The 21,175-nt window shown below is 28.0% G+C and overlaps 1 protein-coding gene across 1 annotated transcript; it reads left to right on the top strand.

The window, feature by feature from the left end:
* The first annotated feature begins 10,479 nt into the window (after window positions 1-10,479).
* On the top strand, window positions 10,480-19,448 carry LOC108454699 (uncharacterized). Its single transcript, XM_017753239.2, has 13 exons — window positions 10,480-11,028; window positions 12,000-12,161; window positions 12,906-13,118; window positions 13,188-13,277; window positions 13,402-13,518; window positions 14,023-14,295; window positions 14,425-14,581; window positions 15,278-15,355; window positions 15,823-15,923; window positions 16,286-16,456; window positions 17,090-17,164; window positions 17,836-17,943; window positions 18,823-19,448. The coding sequence occupies exons 1-13, from the start codon at window positions 10,621-10,623 to the stop codon at window positions 19,159-19,161; spliced, it is 2,292 nt and encodes a 763-aa protein (XP_017608728.1). The 5' UTR covers window positions 10,480-10,620; the 3' UTR covers window positions 19,162-19,448.
* Window positions 19,449-21,175: the final 1,727 nt, after the last annotated feature.

The following is a 21,175-nucleotide window of genomic DNA, read 5'->3' as shown; positions in this document are numbered from 1 at the left end:
TTTAACTCGTATTAATGGAAAATTAATTCGGTAAACTCCGATAATGCCTCCTACCCTATTCCGGCGATGAATATGGGTAAGGGGTGTTACACTCAAGCTCAAAATAAACACATGATTAATATATAAAAACACATCATTTTAGAGTATTATCAAAGATAAAACTAAATCCACAACTTCCACGTAGTACAAAACTAATAAGATAAATTGGGTTAAAGTATCCTATTTGTCCTTGTACTATTCCCCAATTCGGAATTTAGTCCCTATACTTTTATTTTCAATAATTTTGTCCCTTAACTTCCAAATATCAAAATTCAAGTTTAATAGTTAACATAACTAAAATTTTCCGTTAAATTTGTTGGTGTGACATTTTGAAAAAAAAATACTCACTTGGTAGCTATGTAACTAAAAGAATAATGTTGTAATGAACTTAAATTTAACAAAATAATTTTAACATTGTTAACAATTGAACCTAAATTTTGATATATGAAAAGTAGAGGAATTAGGGACTGAATTCCTAAAAATAAAAGTATAAAGACTAAATTTTAAATTTACGAAGAGTATAGGAACTTATGGCATGTTTTAACCCATAATTTGGCGTAACATATTTAATTTGGACTATTTGTGTTTGGGCTAAATTTTCAAAAATTGAAAAACACTTGAATTAAAATTAACAAAAGTAGAGTATAATGATTAAATACACAACTTATACATAATATAAAGATTAATAGCAAAATTTGAACATGTCTTTATGTCAATTTCCATCTATATTGCATATGTTCTTTTAGTGAAAAGGCAAATATTTAACCCCTAAAATTTGTAAATTTTCTCAACTCGATCCCTTTTTTTTTCCACATTAACCATGGGTCTTGATAATTTTTCCTAATCCGGTTCTTGTGCTTAGATTCCATTGAGGTGTGATGATGTACTACTATGTAATTACACCATGCGATCACTTGAAATTATAAAACTATATAATCTAAAAAATGCAAAAATAAAAAAATAAATTCTAAATAAATTTTAAAAATTTTCAAGTGGTGACATGACACACTCATAGAGTGTCATATTGTCGTATTTTAATGGAACTCAAAATTATAGACCAAATTGGAAAAAGTTGTCAAGTTCAAGGATTAATGTTGAGAAAAAAATTAGGGACCAATGTGAGAAAAATTGTCAAGTTCAGAAACTAACTGTTGTTTTATCCATTTTCTTTAATCTATAATTATTTTCTATAGTAAACCACATAATTGGTCACTCAACTTTTATAAATTTCCATTTTGGGTACTGAAAATAAAAATTGCAAATTAAGCACTATTGTTAAAAATAGTTTTCATTTTAGTCACCTAACTTCAATAAGTTTTTATTTTGGTCACCCATTATTAATTCAATGTTATTGTACACTCATTTTAGTCACCCAACTTTAATAAGTTACCATTTTGATAACTCATTTTATATTTTTAAAAATAAATTTACTTTTTTATAATTAATTTTATTTTTCAAAAAGAAAACTTGAATTTTATCTGAAAACTCATTTTATCTTTTGATTCCCTTTATATTTTTAGAATTAATTTTAGTTTTTTTAGTAAAAGGAGAATTTCACATTGAATTATCCGGTTTTTATAAGAAAAACTAATTTAACTTTTAATTTCCTTTATTTTATCTTTTTAATATTATTAATTTTAGTTTTAGGAAGGAAAAACATTATGTTTTTAGAGGAAAAATCAAATTATCCTTTTAATTTAATTTAATTTTATCATTTTATCCTTTTATTTTCTTTTATTTTTATCATTTCTAATAATAAGGGGAAACCTTGGGTTTATTCGGGGAAAACTTGAGTTTCCTTGGGGAAACATCATTAACCAAAAAGCCTTGTGATACTGAATTTGCATGGTGTTTCACATACTATCGATTCAATTAATCAAATCAACAATATTTATCCATTTTCATATCAATTAACATAATCAATTACATATTTAGTAGTTTGTGACCTTTATTAACTAGACACGAACTCAAGATCAGGTACATAGATTGAAACCCTAACACTCTAATATAGTTGTACTCTGTGCTCATTTGTACATCCGAAGTAATATATGCTCAACACTTCATCAATATTTAACTGAAGTAACATGTGCTTCGTGCCTCGTCAGAATGTAACCGAATTAATATACGTCAGGTGTTTAGATACAGGAAAAAAACTTAGTTTCATCTCCATAATTAAATAACTCAATTTCCTGTAAAAATCCATTTATTTTGAAACAGAAATGATTCTAAAAAGTAAATGAGTGACCAACAAAAAACTTATTAAGGATGAGTGACAGTATTAGTGTGCAATAACATTAAATTTACAAGACAATTGAAAGAAAATTTATTAAAGTTTAGCGACTAAAATGAAAAAGGCTATTAATAACAATGCCCAATTTACAATTTTTTTTTTAATTTTTAGTACCTGAGATGAAAACTTACGAAAATCAAATCACCAATTGAATAATTTACCCTACTTTCAAATACTAATGACCGAAGTGATAAAATATTATTTGGTTTATTATTTTAAAATTTTAAAGAATTTATGAGTACGAAAATTTTAAAAATGGATTAATCATTACCGTCAACGATTTCTACTTTGACTTTAAAATTATTTAAAACATTAAAATAGAAATATTTTAAATATGTTTTTGGCACTTATACAAATAATATTTTTGATTCATGAACACTTCTGTCAACATCATGATTACTGTTTTTTAATTAAATAAGTAAGATAATCTCCTTTTGTTTTACATTGGAAAACAAAACGTTGATGTCGCTCAATTTTAATTTGGGTCCACATAAATAAGTTCACATTAAACACATTTCATTCCATCCAAAGCAAATATCCTCTTTCCTGTTTTGCTTTCAGTTCTGTCATCAAAGCCAAATCTTAGGATTTTTATTTATTTATATGGTATTTATATTTTAAGTTTTAATTATATTATGTAAGATGATAATAAATTTGGGGATGATATGTTAATTTGTGATAATTTAGTTGAATTCAATTTTATTTATTTTAATAAAATGGATTTGGACGGTGTTTAGGGACAACTGTTAATTTAGTTTATTTTGGGATTTTGGTTATTTACATTTCATTTTAAATCAAATTTTATCCTATGTTGATCGGATCGAGTTTTTTAGTTGGAATAAAAAAAAGTAATGTATATTTTAGCACTTGAATTTAGGATTTGTATATTTTCGATATCTAAACTTAGATTCTATAAATTAAATTAGTATTTTTTATTGTTATTTAACTAACACAGTTAGTTTTTGTTTAACAAACAGAATGTTAGCACGTGCATAAAATATTAAAACATATATATTTCTGAAAATTTAAAATTTTAAAAATAGGAAATTTATTTTTATTTATTAATTTTCCATTCAAAATGAACTCGAACAATCCTTGTAAATGTTTATTCTAAATTTTTTAGTAATTTTATATTTTCACAATTTAAAAATAAAATATATATTTTTAAAATTGTTCATTTTATGAAAATTTCATTTTTTTATATTTTAAGCATTTTTTTTATTTTTTAAAGTGCACAATGAATTTGGACAATTGGTTGTCCATATACAAATAAATCTAGACAACCATTTGTTCATATTCATTATGACCGTGTATTCCTCTAGTATTTTTATTTTTTAATTTCAAAAAATAATAATATAATTTTTAACTAAGTTCTATATTTAAAATAATTTAAATTTTATTACTTAAAAATTTTAAGATATGGGATTTAATTTAATTTTATTACTTAACTAATAAAAATATTTAAAATGATTTATAATCATTATTGTTTAAATCTTGAATAAGAAATAAATAAATAAATAAATTTATTTATTTATTAATTAATATAAATTAAATTTATTTTAGATCTAGAATTTATTTTAAAAATATTTATATTAGTATTTTAAAATTATAGAAAATAAAAATTACTAGAGAAATACACGATCCTAATGAACCTTGACAAATGGTTGTTTACATTCATTTATATCTGGACAACCATTTATCCTGGTTTAGTGCACTTGAAATAAAATAAAACAAAATTTTAAAATTTAAGAAAAATTCTTAAAATATAAAATTGAAAATTGAAAATTTCATAAAATTGAAATTTATGTAAAAATATACTTTAATTTTGAAATTATAAAAAATATAAAATTGCTAAAAATTAATTTGGACAACTTTTGTCTAGGTTAATTATGCATGAAAAAAATTCCTAATTTTTAATTTTTTTAAATTTTCAAAAATATTTTTATTTTTATGCCACATGTCAGCATCATATTGATTGTTAGGCCTAAAATTAGTGGTATTGATCAAGTACCAATAAAAAGTATCAACTTGGTGTACAGAATCCAAGTTTAGGTATCAATTAAGTTCAAAAACAAGTTTAGGTACCATGTAGATATAAGTTGCCAAGTCCAGGGGCTAAAGTGTACATTAACCCAAAAAATGGCATACCCTATCTTGAATATTGTGTAGGGACAAAACAACATTTAGTCCCTTAACTTAATTTTTTTTTTAATTTGATTCCTAAACTTTGTTGGTTCACATTAATCCAGAATCTTAGCAACTTTTCTCAATTTTTCCTCAAAACTTAGATTCTATTTTTTTGGGGTACAAAGAGAAGGATTAAACCATAACTTAAACTATTTGTGGCCAAGTCACTCCGGAATAATTATCACGTATTGATTGCAAGATTTCATCCGGTGGTTGCGTGAAAAAATACTTACTCACTGATATTGAGAACGTCATTTATGCTAACCTATCAGCTATCTTGTTACTCTCTCTAAAGGTACGAGTAACTTTAACCATCTAAAGAAATTGTAACATATCACTTTAAAATTGTATCACATTAATATCTGAAATTTTAAAAAAATGCAAAAAATATATTTTAAAATTGTTAAAAAATTCAAGTGAGATACGACATAATCTCATAGCATAATATCATTTTACGTTAACAAAATTTAAATTTAGAGATGAAATTTAGAAAAATTTAAAAAAAATCACATTGCTAATAAGTTCTTATCTTACTATCACTCCTCACCCGATAAACACTAAGCTCTTTGTTGGGACCCTCAATTCAATCAAAGTCTAAGTTCCGTAAAACGGAATGATTATATATATATTTTTTCGTTCTTCTAAAAAAAGGACAACAAAAAAGTCAAAACTAATCAATCAGGCCGGGGTATTTTTTGGGGGGTCCACCCACAGAGTCCTTGTGATTCAAATCACGATGATGATCTGACGGTTGAAATCATGGGTAGTAACATTGGACCACAATTGAAAGTGTTCTGTGGTCCAGCGTGTAGCAGATTTTCTACGTTTGTTGATTTGCTATTTTGCTGTATAATATTTATTAGACTGACCAAAAAAGCTGGACGGTGCCAGTGATTTTGCTGTTTCACTTTTATGTCATGCCTTTGAAATCATAATTTTATTTTTTATAATAATATTATTAATTAATTCAAATAATTATTAATATTAACTATTTTAATTAAAATATTAAAAAAATTATTAAAAAACACACTTTCAACATAATAAAATTCATTAATGAGTTTGGAAAATAAACATGTACTTGAGCCAAGTAGCACACTCGATCGGCCTAACTTGACTAGGGTGACTTTAGATAAAAAAAATTAAATTTAAATTTGATCTAACCTAATTTTAAATTAAATAAAATTTTAAAATATCTTTATTTTAAATTTAATTATAAGATAAATAAATATTAATATAAAAATGATTTTTAATATTTATTACTTTCAAATAGCGGTATGAAAATTTTGGATAGATTAAATTAGGCTTGAAAATTTTAAAATTTGAACCTCAAGTTAACTCGACTTAATAAATGGATAGTTCTTATTTTTAAGAAAATTTTAAGTCAGTATTTAACTGAAATAATTAATTAAATTAACTATTTAAATTTTCTAATAATATTTTAAAAATAGATTGATTAAATTATGTTAAAATAAAGTATATGAATTATGAACTAAATAAAGGATTTAAGCATAATAAAGGGACCAAAACCAAATTTGACTCTTTTAGAACTATGGTATCAGGCGTCATTCTTGGGAAGAATCTCATGTGTATGATCTCATTCTATTCTCATTGGCCTTTTTTATTAATTGAATTTGGATAATAATTGAATGTACCAGTTCGGTTTAGGTCTAGGTTTAGGTTTAGGTTCATGACTCATAAGTTAAAAATAGCAAAAAAAAGAAGAAGTAATTATTCTTTACCAAAAATGTAATCATTTAAATTGAATTAAATGTGTCAAATTATTTAAATATTTTGAATTTTTTATTCAGCGAATAATTTTAAAAATCATTACGTATTTTTATTTTAAATATTTATATTTTTAATATTTTATCATACCCTTATAAAATATTTATTATCTTTTGGCCTTATTTGTTGAGTTAAAATTCTATTAATAGTATAACAAATATTATTTATTTATTAAAATAGTTACCCGTATACTTTTACATATTTTTTATCAACAATTATTCTATACATGGTTAGTTTAATAAAGGAAAAATATTTGGTTTACTATTAGTGGAGTTTTTAGACTCCACAATCAAAATTAAGGGATTGACAATTGTTCTATTAGGTATAGTAAAATATTAAAAACCAAATATTTTAAGAAAAAGAGACATAATCATTTTTTAATGTTGCTTGTAGAATAAAAATATATATTATCAATTAGACTTGATCATGGGCCGGGCCACCTGGCTTGGCCCGAAGGCCCGTCGAAAATGTAGGAGGGTTTGAGTAAAAATTTAGGCCCGAAAAATAGGTTTGGACAAAAAAGAAGCCCGTTTTAAAATTGGACCGGGCCTCAGGTAAGGCATTTTTGGCCTGAGCCTGACCCGAATCCACTAAAGGACAAAAAAAAAGCTACTTTTTTTAATATTATTTTCTTGTTATTTTCTCCCTATTTTGCTACTATTTTACTATTATGTTGCTACTATTTTGTTGTTATTATTTGGATATTGTATAAAACTTATTTTATTGTTAATTTTGTTATTATTTTAAAGATATTTGTTAATTTTGTTATTATTTTAGAGACATTTGCTTGTTAAATTACATCTACCTTAGTGTTATTTAAGTATATATATATTTTTAATTTTATTTTTAATTTATTGAGAAATATTTATTTTGATTTTTAGTATTTTGATGTATTATATTTTTTAAATTATATAAAAATTAATATAAAATTAATATTGGCGGTCGGGTGGAGCCCGTGTTTTAGCATTTTTATTCAGGTTGGGTTTGAGCAAAATTTTAGGCCCATTTTTCGGATTGAGCCTTGGATTAGCAAACGTGCCTTAATTTTTAGTTGAGCTCAGCACGACCCGGCCCGTGCTCACCTCTATTATCAATATACTAAATATTAACCCTTTAATAAAAAGCCTCCACAAATAGATTTAAAATAATGTCACATATCTTTATAAAAAAAAAACAACATAAGTGATCATGACAATAGTCTAAATTTAAATTTTTTATTTATTTTAACTTGTACAGAGTAATGATTAAAACTTTTGTCATACACACATTTAATACGCTTTCAATTATTACCTCCATCCTTACCCCAATATTATATGAAAAAATTGATTATATATTTTCAACTTATAATCTTTTTTTATTTCAAAATAAATATAATATATGTTAAAATATACTCCAAATCCCTATACTTTTCAGTATATTTTGAATTTAATCTTTATAATTTTATTTCTAGAAATTTAATCCTTATATTTTTAGATTTCAAAATCTAGGTCTAATTATTAATATCTTAAAATTTATTTTGTTAAATTCGTTGTTGTGACATTTGAAATAAAAATAAAGTACTTACTTGATGTCATGCAAAAGAAAAAAAGACGTTGTAATGAACTTAAATTTAATGAAGAATTTTAACAATATTAACAATTGGACTTGTATTTTAAATCTGAAAAGTAAATGAATTAAAATCATTGAAATAAATATAGAGGTACTAAATTCCAAATATATGAATTGTACAAGGACTTGAAGTATTTTAATGATATAATATATTTGGATAAACTACATTGTTAGTTACCTGACTATTAGTAAATTTCTTTTTTAGTCACCCAACTAATTCAATTTGTCTTTTTTTTTTGTCACCAACCATTAAATGGTTAACACGAAGATGATGTGGTAGTTCTTAAAAATTAGCATAATAACAACTTTAACCCTAAAAAATTATATATTGTGTCAATTTAATATTGACTTTAAAAAATTTAACTCTCAACATTTACACATTTTGTAATTTGTTATTTTTTGCAGTTTTTGGTGACCTCTCATCTAAAAAGCTAAAAAACAAAATTATTAATTAATTTCAATCGAAAATATACCAAAAATAGGAACATCCGAAAGTTCTAGATAATAATTTTCATATTTTCTTATTCTTTTAAAAATTAACCCTCAATTTTATAATTAAAAAAGATTACAAAAATCATATTACACAATGTGTAAATATTGAGGGCTAAAGTTGTTATCAAGTCAATTTTAAAAATTATCAAGTTATATTTTCATTAGTAATTTAACTGTTGATAACAAAAAAATTAAATAATTATTTTATAATTTTATATAATTTAAAGATAAAAATTAACAATATTTAAGACACTACCAATATAGTTAATCCAAAATAAGAAGTTTAGAGTGGACAAATTAGCTAAGAAAATGAATGAGCCATGCCGTAATGATCCCCATAAATTATACTTGTACAATAATTTTTTTCAATATTTTGTCCTTTTATGGCATTAAGAAATATATTGTATACTCATTGGTCATAATTGTAATTCACATAGATTTTAATTACCAATTATCAATAATTTATCATTTAAAATTTAAAATAATTTTCATATTATTATTTATATATTTTATAAAATTAAATAATAATATTTTATTAGTTTAATATTGATTCAAATTTTATTTTAAAATTTGGTCTTGGACAATGTATAATAATTAGAAGTACTCATGGGTAGGGTTGGGACGGATTTGGGGTCGATCTTAAGCATGATATTAATATATTTTATGATTATCCAAGCCTGGTCTAGCCCGAAATTTGAGATTGAAATTTTGTCTAAATTCATTCATATTTGTAAAAGATTAACCTAAGCCCATTTTAGGCTCTCCCATATATTTTTTTTTATTTTTTTAAAAATATTTATAACATATTATTTTAATATTTAATAATTTGTACATTTTTTATTTATTGAATTTTTTATATAATCATCTTAATATTATTTTAATGTTTACATTAGAGTAATATTAAATATTTATTTTTAATGTGTTCTAAATTACAAAGTATAAAGTATTATAAACTTAAAGCGGTCCAGTAGGATCGGACTCGGCTTTGAATGTTCAAGTTTGAGCTCGACCATATTTTAAATGGACCTTATTTTTTGTCTAAGCTCATTTTCGCACTTAATATTTTTGTCTAAACCTTCTCAAAATTCGGACTGACCTTTAAGTTTGGACAGATAACTCAATTCATGAACAAGTCTAATAATAATATATGGAAAAATATTTAACATTAGATTTGTTGTAATTTAAATAATTTAATAAACACGAGCAATTAATAGACCTAAATAATAATTAAATAAAAGGTCAAAGTTAGTAGAAAATAAACAAAGGTCAATTAGAATGATTACAATTAATTTAACCCAATCTTTACGCATAGACAGAACAAATGCAATTATTTGGCCCGAGGGTTGTATAAACTATGATTAATAAAATTGATTAAATTAAAAGTTGATTATTATAATTTTTTAAAATAATTAATTTATCAAATATTAGTTAAATTGTTATTCTTAATGTAAGGATATTTTTGAAGTTGCGAGTTGAAGCTGATAATGCTGTTTTAATAGTTTTTTAAATTTTAATTAAATAAATTAAAAGATAACGAGCTTACGGTTTTGAATTGCTTAAACAATAACATTCTTACTAAGTAATAGAAATGAAACATAATTTAGTCTTTAAATTTAGTGAATTTTTTAATTTGATCTTTAATTTTTATTAAAATTACTCTCGAAATTCGGTAACTTTAGTAAAATATTAACTTGAAAAAATATAAAATTTAAAAATAAAGAAAATATTAATAAAACATTTTTAAAGAAGTTAAAAAATTATCAAGTGATGAAGTAGTGCAATATCAAAGTCTTACATCATCATAACTTAATATAATCCAAGTTTAGGGACTAAATTGAGAAAAGTTATAAAATTTCAAGACTAATGTGAACTAAAAAAATTAAGGGACCAAAGTAGAAAAGATGCCAAATTCAGGGGCTAAAATGTTACTTTATCCCTAGCTATGTTTCTAGGATTTAGTTTTAAGAGCCAAAAAAAAAAAAATCCAACCTTACGTGGCATGACGTTATTAGGTTTTATAAAAACTTAGAGTACTTCTTACTGTAGAGGCATTACTACACCTCATATAAACAACCTGCCACGTCCAACGTGGCAATATATAATTAGGTTCCATAAAGCTCCTGCTTCTATCTTCACTTCATATAATAAATAACTGCATTTCAAAAAATAAAAATAAAAAAATCTGCTACTGAACTAGCATATTCATTTCATTCACCATAATGACCGAAAAAAGCGTAATCGCCGACGAGTTCTCGTCGTCGGTGTCATGCGGACTTATGCTATCAAAGCGAATATACTACGGCAAAGGAGCTTCACCGACGCCGGCATTAATGTCGAGGTCTTTATCGTCGACGGAGAGTTGTTATCTTCCGACAGCGGTTATGGCGTACGCGGTGGTTTCCGAGCCTTCTGTGGTGGACAATCCGGACGTACCTAGCTACCAGCCGTACGTGCACGGTAGGTGCGAACCGCCGGCGTTGATTCCGTTACACATGCACGAGGTTTCCATGGAGGTGGACTGTTGGATGGATACTGCGTTCGTTACCGCTAGCGGCGCGTGGCGCGTGCACTGTATAATGGCCGGTCGGAGATGTGATTGCCGAGTTGCTGTTCCAATGGGAGAGCAGGTAGCTAAACTAATTCGTACTTTTTTCAAAAAAAGAAAAGAAAAGGAATAATTTAGTTCAATTCAAATAAATTGTCTCCTTCACCCTGACCGGAGTTTTGAAGTTCTTCAGGAGCAAAAAAAGAACATATAGTAGCAATTCTTTAAGCCACTTGAATTTTTTTAATTATAAAAGGAGCTGTTTTCTTTTTGAAGGAAAACGAGCTGATTATTAGAAATATTTTTAATAGTAAGAAAAAAAAAGTTTTTAGCGTGAAATGGTGAGATTAGACAATGATATAAAAGAAGAATTAAAGTTGACCGATGTGATTTTTGCTTTTGAATAGCTTAATACTTTATGTTTACAAGTGGAGAGTTTGTTAGGGGAAAAATATTACAAAAGCAAAAGCAAAAGCAAAAAAATATAATCTTTCATTTTAATTATTTTTTAAAAAAAAATTATTGTTTCGAATTTGAGATTTATATTAAAGATCATATTATTTAATTAAATAAGTATTTTATTAAGTATTTAGTTTATTATTTATTTAATATTTAAATGTTTTAGTGCAATTGATCGGTTGAACCCGTTCAATAAGATGGATTGAATTGAAAATCTTTTTAATTTGACATCTGATCCCATTTTTTAAAAATATTTTAATATTTGTTTAGTATTAAAAAATGTTTATTAGTTGTCAATTGTAAAAGGAATGGCAAAACTGAAAATTCAACTGTTTTTTTTTCTTCATGTGGACCGATTTAGGATTTATTATCTACTTTGAAAGCAATTGCCTTTTTAACTATTCACAGATCTTTTCATGTCTACAAATTATATGATGACTGAAGATTCATGCATTTTCTACAGGGGACCGTGAGATATTAGATAATGCCAAATTTGGGGTTCTTGCTTTTCTTTTTCTTTTTAATTTCTTTTTTAATTTGATATAACATTTCACTGTTTCTTGATTCTCAAGATAAACATGATGTGGCTAACAGGGTTCGATTCTAGGTGTTGAGGTTGACATCTCGGAGACTGAGAAGTCGTCCTATAATTCAAAATGGGTCACATTAGCTGATTCTAAAGATATGGAAAAAGTTGCCAAATCTGGAGATGGTTTCTTCTTGACCCCTCATATATATACTTTCAGAATTCCACAAGTAATTACTCTCTTTTTTTGTCCTCGTTATTTTTCTTAACTTATTAGTATTTATCATGTTAGCTAAAGTTGTTTTTAACATATTCAGGTATAAGAATATGGTATGATCATTTAATTATATGAAAAAATTTCAAAAAGAAAATTATACTCATACGGTATATATTAAGGTTATGCAACACTTTGGATCTTCAATCCAAAAAATAGAAAATCGATTACCAAAGCAAAATTAACTGAGACCGATCTTGGCTTCATAACCAACGGTTAATTGGTTTGGATAGGAATATTTATATATATTTATTTTAATTATATATTTGAAAATGAGGTGAGAAACACTTTACATAGGTGCAAAATTTAAGTAATTTTATACACCTTGATAAATTTTTTGTATGATTAATATTTTAACCTTCCAGTTGTCATATTCCATTAGTGTAAATCATATATGTCAAGTTTTGAGTAAAATAAAATGTCTATTTGTTTTTATACTGTTAAATACATTAATAAAGACATTCTTATGGATCTATATGATAACGATATACATGACATTGATAAATTTAAGAGACAGATAACCAATTCGGTTTAACTCGTCAACATGAGTTTTGTAAATTAAGTTACAACCTACTGCACGAGAACGGTCCTAATACATATATATTTGTATGATTGTATCCTATATTCATCTGAATCTGGGTGATATAGCGTATATTATCATTATCTTCAAAAACAGTTATACGTTTTTAATATGTGTTAGGTTGAGGGAGGATCTTATGTTTCAATTAAAGTCCGTTGGTCACAAAAGTTGCCCTACAAGGATAGTCAGTTTTGCCTCACTGTACCTTTTAGTTTTCCGACATATGTCATTCCGGTTGGAAAGAAGATCCCTAAGAGAGAAAAGATACAATTGAATGTTAATTCTGGCTCTGGAACGGAACTTATGATCCAATGTAGTAGCCACCCTCTGAAGGTATGACAATTTCATAACAATGTCTGGCTTCTGAAATACAAAAGATGACATTTTATTATAACTTTGTAGGAACTAAGTCGGGAGGTTCGTAAACTAAGTTTTGTATATGAAGCAGAAGTGCCAGCATGGTCAACTTCCGACCTTGATTTTGCTTATACTGTAAGATCTTTTGACAACTGATTAGTCTTCAACTGACTGTTAAGTTGAAGTTATTTTGGATTTTTTAGGGTCATATAACATTGCAAGGATGCATATGTGATGTTAATTGCTTCAATTTTTATAGGTTACTTCAAGTGACCTTTTTGGTGGGGTTCTCCTGCAATCTCCAGCCTTGCGTGATTTTGATGAAAGGGAGATGTTCTGCCTGTATCTTTTCCCTGGAAATAAGCAGATCAGGAGGGTTAGTTAAAAATAAATAACTTTCACTTATCAACGGTTTAAAGTTCTTTATTTTCCATTTTCTTAAAGCAGTCATGAAAACATCATTTTCTCGGAGTTTTATCCCCTTTTAGATGGGTCTAGAGATGTGGTTTTTCTGGAGATCCATCTCTGAAGGTTGCATTCTGTTTCAGCCTAACATATATAGAGCAATATTGAAAAAAGTTTAATTCAAGCAAAACTGATTTTTATTATGGTAGATTCTTTTCCTTTCTCTCTCTTTTGTTTGGAGGTTCGCAGCCTAGGGATAGTGGAAGGAGTTGTAGATGCTGAGATTCGAATCCTAGGCCTACAGGATACCACTTGATTGCATGATCTAACTAAGCTAAACTACGGTTCTTTTCATTTAAATCTCTGAGGTTGCTTTAAACTGGAGTATCCTTAACATACTTGTTTAAGATTCCTTTTTTTTTTTTTTTGTATTTTGGATCGTGGCTATTCTTATACCATGAGGTGTATTTGATAGGTATTCAGAAGAGAAGTGGTTTTTGTGGTTGACATAAGTCAAAGCATGCAAGGACTTCCAATTGAGAATGTAAAGAATGCATTGTTGGCATCACTATCTAAGCTCAATCCACAAGATTCTTTTAACATTATTGCTTTTAATAGTGAGAGTCACTTATTCTCACCAAAAATGGTGCTGGCTACTCATGGATCAATTTTAAAAGCAACTCAGTGGCTTAGTAGTAATATTTTAACTACAGATGGTGGTACAAATATCATGCAGCCCCTTAAACAGGTATCAGTTATCAGCATTTAAGCGACTGATCAATTCTATGAGTTAATGTTTTAAGCCTCTAGCTTTCTGATCACTGGATCATTTACTATTTACTGACACATGGAAGGGTTTTATCATTTGTTATTGCAGGCAATGAAGTTATTGTCTGATACTAGTGAATCCATTCCTCTTGTTTTCCTTATAACTGATGGGTCTGTTGAAGATGAAAGGGAGATTTGCAATGTTGTGAAAGGTTGTTTGACAAGTGGAGGGTCAGTTTCTCCTCGTATATTTACTTTTGGCATTGGTGAGGTTTTAGGTGTTTGGGACATCTTTCCCTCTTTGTCTTTCTGCTTTCGCTGCAATTATTTTTATCAGTTGATTTGGTTTCTCATTGCATACAAATGAATCTTTTCTGAAAACTGGAGTCGTGTTTCTATAAAAATGTACAAGAACACTGTATGTCCTCCTCCAAGCACTTAATATGTCATACATATATATATTTATGTATATTCATGCCCTTTTGATGCATTTCTGCAGCTGTAGACTGCATCCTTGGTGTGGGCCAACATATTGTGTAGTAACCATAGACACCAATGTCATTTTTTTTTCTTCGAAATATTGGTGCCAACCCATATTCAGACATAAGGTGTGACCTTCAAAGAACTTTACAAATACAAGGAAAAAACTTGAAAAAAGAATTGAATATGATAACCCTATCTAGCGCCCACAGTTGAGTCTGAGTAATATTGCTCAGTAGTTGCATTTTGCTTGTTTAGTCTACACCAAGTGACACCCTCTTTTATCCCTTTGTCAGCCATTGGGCTAAGGTCAATTGGTAAACCTAAAATCTGAACTTTTGATGTCAATACCAGCTGATGATCTTCACTAATTCTTTCATGTTCATCGACCAACACAATCTATCGACACATCTGAGCAACATTTGTTTGTCTGTTTCAGTCTTGCGTCATTGCTACTTATTTTTGTGTTTAAACTTTTCTAGGTTTGTACTGTAACCATTACTTCTTGCAAATGCTGGCTCAAATTGGGAGAGGCCATTATGATTGCACTTACAATGCAGGTTAGGTTTCTTCTAATTCTTCCCTTTTCTTTTTAGATCTTTTATATTTGTACTTATTTTTTCTTTTTCAATGATACCATCCTCAAGAATGACTTTGTGCTCTATTTTTATCAGAATCAAAATACTATTATTCATTGTTTTTGAATAAGCTGCTATGATCTAATTTGTAGTAAAGTAGCATGAAACCATGTTTCCCTACTCATCATTTTTATTGAAACAGGTGTTTGATATGACATATTTTCTGACATGGTCACAAGAATAAAACCCTCCAAATACATGGAAATACTTTTAAAAACTTGAGTATACCCAGTGCATACCCAAATCTGACACTTACATTTAAGCTTGAGTAACATAGGAAGGAAACATGGGGAAACTCAATGCTAAACTAATACAGTACTAGGTAGTGTTGTAAGCTGCTGTTGCTCAGTCCTAATAATATTTGTTCTGACTTCACCATTATTGGCCAGATAACATTGAATTGCGAATGGAGAGATTATTTACTACAGCTTCTTCAGTTGTTCTAGCTGATATAACTATGAACATTCCAGAAAATCTTGATTCTCTTGAGGTACGCCAGAGCTGTTTATAAAATTTGCTCATCCTTTATGTCAAATATTTAGACGTTATATATTTGTCTCAGTGTGATTGTCGATTTTACCATGAGGCAATGTTGCTCTGACTTCATTTTTCTTTAAGTATCGATGTCTGTTATCATATCTGATGCATATATGAAAATGGGCACGAGGATATGATCCTCCTTAAACTCTTCAAATACTTGAAAGTTTTGTAAAAAAGGATTGAACATATCCATATTGGGTACATATGGAGTTCGACTGTTAGAGTAACATAGCTATGTGGTCTATTTTATATGCTTGTCCAAATATTATCCTCCTAGCTATATCTGTAAGAATACCATTTGTGGTATTGCAGTTGTTTCCATCTCGTATTCCAGACCTCTCGTTGGAAAGTCCTTTGATTATGTCGGGCAGATACAAAGGTGATTTTCCAGACACTATTAAAGTTAAAGGAAGATTAGCAGATATGAGCACATTTATAATGGACTTGAAAGTGCAAAATGCAAAAGACATGTCATTTGATAGGGTAATTTTTCTACTCCTGAAGTTAATACCACTGGAAGTTTCAGAATTTATACTTGACAATTTTATTTCAAGGAGCAGTTAACTTGAACTCATAAAGAAACATATGTAACATGTCTGCTTTGATTTCCATTTGCCTCTGCCAGTTCTTAAATGTTCTATTGAGGTCTGCATGTAATAATTTCGAGCCTTGCGGTTCATTTTTTTTTCCTTAAGGCATTGTTTTCCCATAAGCACTTCACTGCATGTGATTTCCCATGTTACTCCCGCTTTTCATCTTTTTGAAGTAATTGTGTCCCTGAGTTTGATGCATATATGCACATAGCTATAGGAATACGGGCCCTAAATGAAAAACTCTACAATGTGCACATGCCTTGTTTAAAACTCCCATCCGAATCTGAATGATATAAGTGGTTCCACTCGTTGTTGTGTAGGGAACCTATGGTGTTAATTTTCTACTGAAAGTCCATACTTCCTACAAAAGTTTTTATACCCTTTTAATAAAATACCTTCAAAATTATAAGATCAACCTTTGAATTGAGACCTTATTTAGTCATTGATTTTCATCAATAAATGCAGAGATAGAAGTTTGGATGCTGATGCATCTTCTTTTTCTCATTCTTATGTTTGTTAATAGATACTTACAAGGAGGCAAATAGATATACTTACATGTCATGCATGGTTGTCCGAGAGTAAAGAGCTTGAGGATAAGGTATGCCACTTTCTGAAACTCTGCTTGTCCCTAAATAACCTACTGGCAAACATTGTTCTAACTTTTCATTTTTTTAAAATATGTGTGTTTGGCGCTCAAGTGTCTGACACTCATCTAACCATTAACATGGAGATATGACCTTCCAAGAACTTCCAAATATATGAAAAACAAAAAACTTAGAAGAAATTGAACATACTTGTATCAGAAACTCCAAATCTGACATTCACACTTGAGTCCAAGTAACATAGCATTGGCTCCAAGTTAGAAATTATTTGGCATGTCTAAGCTTAGTTTGACATCATGGCTGGTCCCTATTACCTTTTGTTTGGACTGCAATTATTGATGAACCTAGATGGATTTTGTTGTTCTGATCTACAATCACTCCCTGATGAATTCATGTAATTTACTTATTTAAGCTTTATTTAACTTTCATTTCTTGCATTCTGGCTGATATTTTTAGTTATCATCGAATTATTTTCGAGCTTATGTTGTTTTTAATCTTATTTTTCTTAAAGTACCCATGTCTGACATTCCTATCCGTTGCATGGGTATAAGGATAACCTCCAAAGATCCTCCAAACATAAGGAATAACTTGAAAAATCTGACTATGTCCTTGAGCAAATACCCATTCCAAGTTCGAGCACCATAATTTGAAGTTATTTCTATTACAGGTCGCCAAAATAAGTCTGCAAACTAGTTTTCCATCTGAGTATACTAGCCTGATTCTGCTTCAGACTGAGAGTGAGAAGAAAGTGCCAGAACCGATGCTTCTACAGGAGGTATGTATTTATTTTTTAATGCAGTTTCAGCATCCCCTAATCACATGAAAGAACTTGAGAGTTTGTTTGAAACACTTGCCCTGTATCAGAATTCAGTCCGATTTCCATTAACCCTTCTTCCATCAATTATATTCTTTCGTTAAGATTTTCTTTATAGCTTACTTCAATCTCTTTTCCTTTCATTGGAATTTTCTTTTGATCTGACAAGTTAATACTTACTTCTACCATCAATCATTCTAGATGACATAAGATTTTGGATGTTTTGGCCGTGGTTTTTCAATAATTGAAAACGTTCTAGGTTAAAATATGCTCCAAGTCCTTTTACTTTTCCCATTTTTTGGAATTTGGTACCTACTTTTAGAATTTAAAAATTCGGGTTTTATCGGTTAAATTTTTTGTGCGACATTTTGACATAAAAAAAGTTCACTCGGTAGTCATGGAACAAAAAAGAATGACTTTGTAATATACCTGAATTTAACAAAAGAATTTTAATAGTGTTAACAATTGAACTTGCATTTTAAAATCTTAAACCTAGAGAGAGTAAATTCTTAGAAATAAAAAAAGAGGAATTAAATTTCAAATATACGAAGAATAGAGAAGAGCCATACTACTCATGCATAGATATGTTGAATATAGGTATGTGTTTAACAGGGACATTTTCAGTTCTTTTTATTTCCTGTTTCAACGTATTTAGAGGATTCTAGCAAGGTTATAGTCTCTATACCTTTCCCACGTCTGGATATGACTATATGAGTAAGGTATAGGCAGGATAAATGATAAAGTTGGTATTTCATTTTTTTACGTACATGCATATATATTTGAGGTGAAAAAAATGAATCCAAGTATATTCATTTACTTAGTTTCTGTAAACTGAACCAGATATTCAACAAAATAAGCCTTCCAAAAAAGGGAGATTCAAAAACCCAGAAGCTAGTTTCCCTAGGATGTCTTGGTGTGGGCTTTGGTAACTTGACTGCAACAGCTAAGAACATTCCACCCGGAGCCAATGAACCAAAGTCACCTGAAGGTACAGAGATTTTGGTTAATGCAGCTACAAACTGTTGCAGCTTAGTGCTTGATCGATGCTGTTGCATGTGCTGCATCCAGACATTATCATACATGAATAATCAATGCTACATCGTTCTTAGTCAACTCTGCACTGCTCTTGCTTGCTGTGAGTGTATCAATTGCTGTTATGAACTCTGTGAATGTTTCTAGCAAATACTCTCCACTAACGGTTAGTTGAAAATGTCTTGAAAGATGAAAACACTGAAGATATGAAAATATTAATGTTATGATTATCTTATATGTATGTATGCATGTATATGTTGCAAATCATATTGTTAATAGTAAGCTTACTATTATTAGTCTTGCATATACGACCATGGGACATTTGGTACATTATGCACCGTGTTATGGTTCTAGAGAAGAGTTATGAATCCCTTTTCTTTTCAGTCTGTTGAGTACCTTTTCGAATAAAATTGTGAATTGATCGAATTATACAATATCTAGTAACGTAGTGTGGATTATGACATTTGGCATCAAATCCTATTCTAAGGGTATTAACTAGTAACCATATGTGTGAGTGTATCAATTGCTGTTATGAACTCTGTTGTTGTTTCTAGCAATACTTTCTACTAATTGTTGGTCGAAAATGTCTTGAAAGATGAAAACACTCAGGGTATGAAAATATTAATGTTATGATTATCTTATATGTATGTGTGCATTGTATATGTTGCAAATCATACTGTTAATACTTGATAGTAAGCTTACTATCATAATCTTACATACACGAGCATGTGACATTTGGTACATTATGCTCCGGGTTATGGTTCTAGAGAGTTCTGAATTCCTTGTATTTTAGTCTGTTAGGTACCCTTTCTGAATAAAATTGTCAACTGATTAATTTAGACGATATCTAATAAGTTTGTGGGGATCATATCCTATTCCAAGGCTAGTAACAATTGGTGTAATATTATATATATGGGTTAAATTCTGATATTTTCTCTATATTAAAAAAGTTGTGGATTTAGTCTATTTATTTTAATTTGGTAATTTTTAATCTTTGTGTTTTTAAAATTAAAAAAAATCAATTAAGTCCTTTTAAAATTTAAAAATTATTAGAAGATCATTAAAATTATAAACAAAATTTATAAATAAAGTAATAAAAATTTTAAAATTATAAAATTTTATTAAAAATAACAATATCGATCCATTAAAATCTAATAGTTACAAGATTTTTTTAAAAATTGACCCTACTCTTTTACTAGGTCAATATTATTATTTTTTAATAAAATTTTATAATTTTAAAATTTATATATTTAATAATTTTAAATTTTAAAAGGTCTTAATTGATCCTTTTTACCCGTTAGTCTTGTTAGTTTCAAAATTTTTAATTTATTTCTAATAAAAAGTAAGGGTCAAATTGAATAAATATGTAAAATTGAGAGTTAAATTTATTAGTACACCTTATATGACATCAAATTTTAATAGAAAAATTGTTTTGCTCACTCATCTAACCGTGTAAGGGTTAATTTGTTCATTTTAGTATAACACAATCTAAAGTATAATAAGTTTTGTAGTACTTTTATTGATGGCTAATGCATTAACTTGTGAGCCCAAACATGGTCTATGAGCCCTAAATTATAAATAAAATTAATAAGTATTATTAAAAATTATATGGAAAATAATTATTTTAAATTATTTTATGTAAAATATGGAAATAAAGTTAGATTATAAATCAATTAACTAAAATATCAATTAAGAAAATAATTTAAATATTTGTCAACTGAATCTTAATTTAATTGACATTGTTGCTATTGCAACAATTAAAAAGAAGTGGATTTAAACAGGTTTAAATATACGTTATAAAAAATTTGGATATTCAGCTTTAAAAAATTTGAATTCTCGAAAAAAATGAATATATTAGACCAAACAAAAGAAAATATAATTTGAAGTAGAACAACAAGAAATAGGATCATACCGGAAAATTCATTGGAAGAAATAATACAAATATCAAAACTTAAAATTGCATGAATAAAATAACAGTCATCCCAATAAGAATGAAGATAAAACTGCTTGAGCAAAATAATGAGTCGCTTTATTAATATTTCGTCGTATCCGATAGAAGTAGAAACAATAAAATTGAAATTTAAAACATAAGCAACCATTAACAATATTACCAAATTTTGAAAGATATGCCTCAAGACTACTTCTCTGTAGTTGGTTTCCA

The sequence above is a fragment of the Gossypium arboreum genome, chromosome 9 (assembly GCF_025698485.1).
Source record: "Gossypium arboreum isolate Shixiya-1 chromosome 9, ASM2569848v2, whole genome shotgun sequence".
In the NCBI taxonomy this organism is placed as follows: Eukaryota; Viridiplantae; Streptophyta; class Magnoliopsida; order Malvales; family Malvaceae; genus Gossypium; species Gossypium arboreum.
The sequence above is the reverse complement of the archived record's forward strand: the minus strand, read 5'-3'. Positions and strand labels throughout refer to the sequence as shown.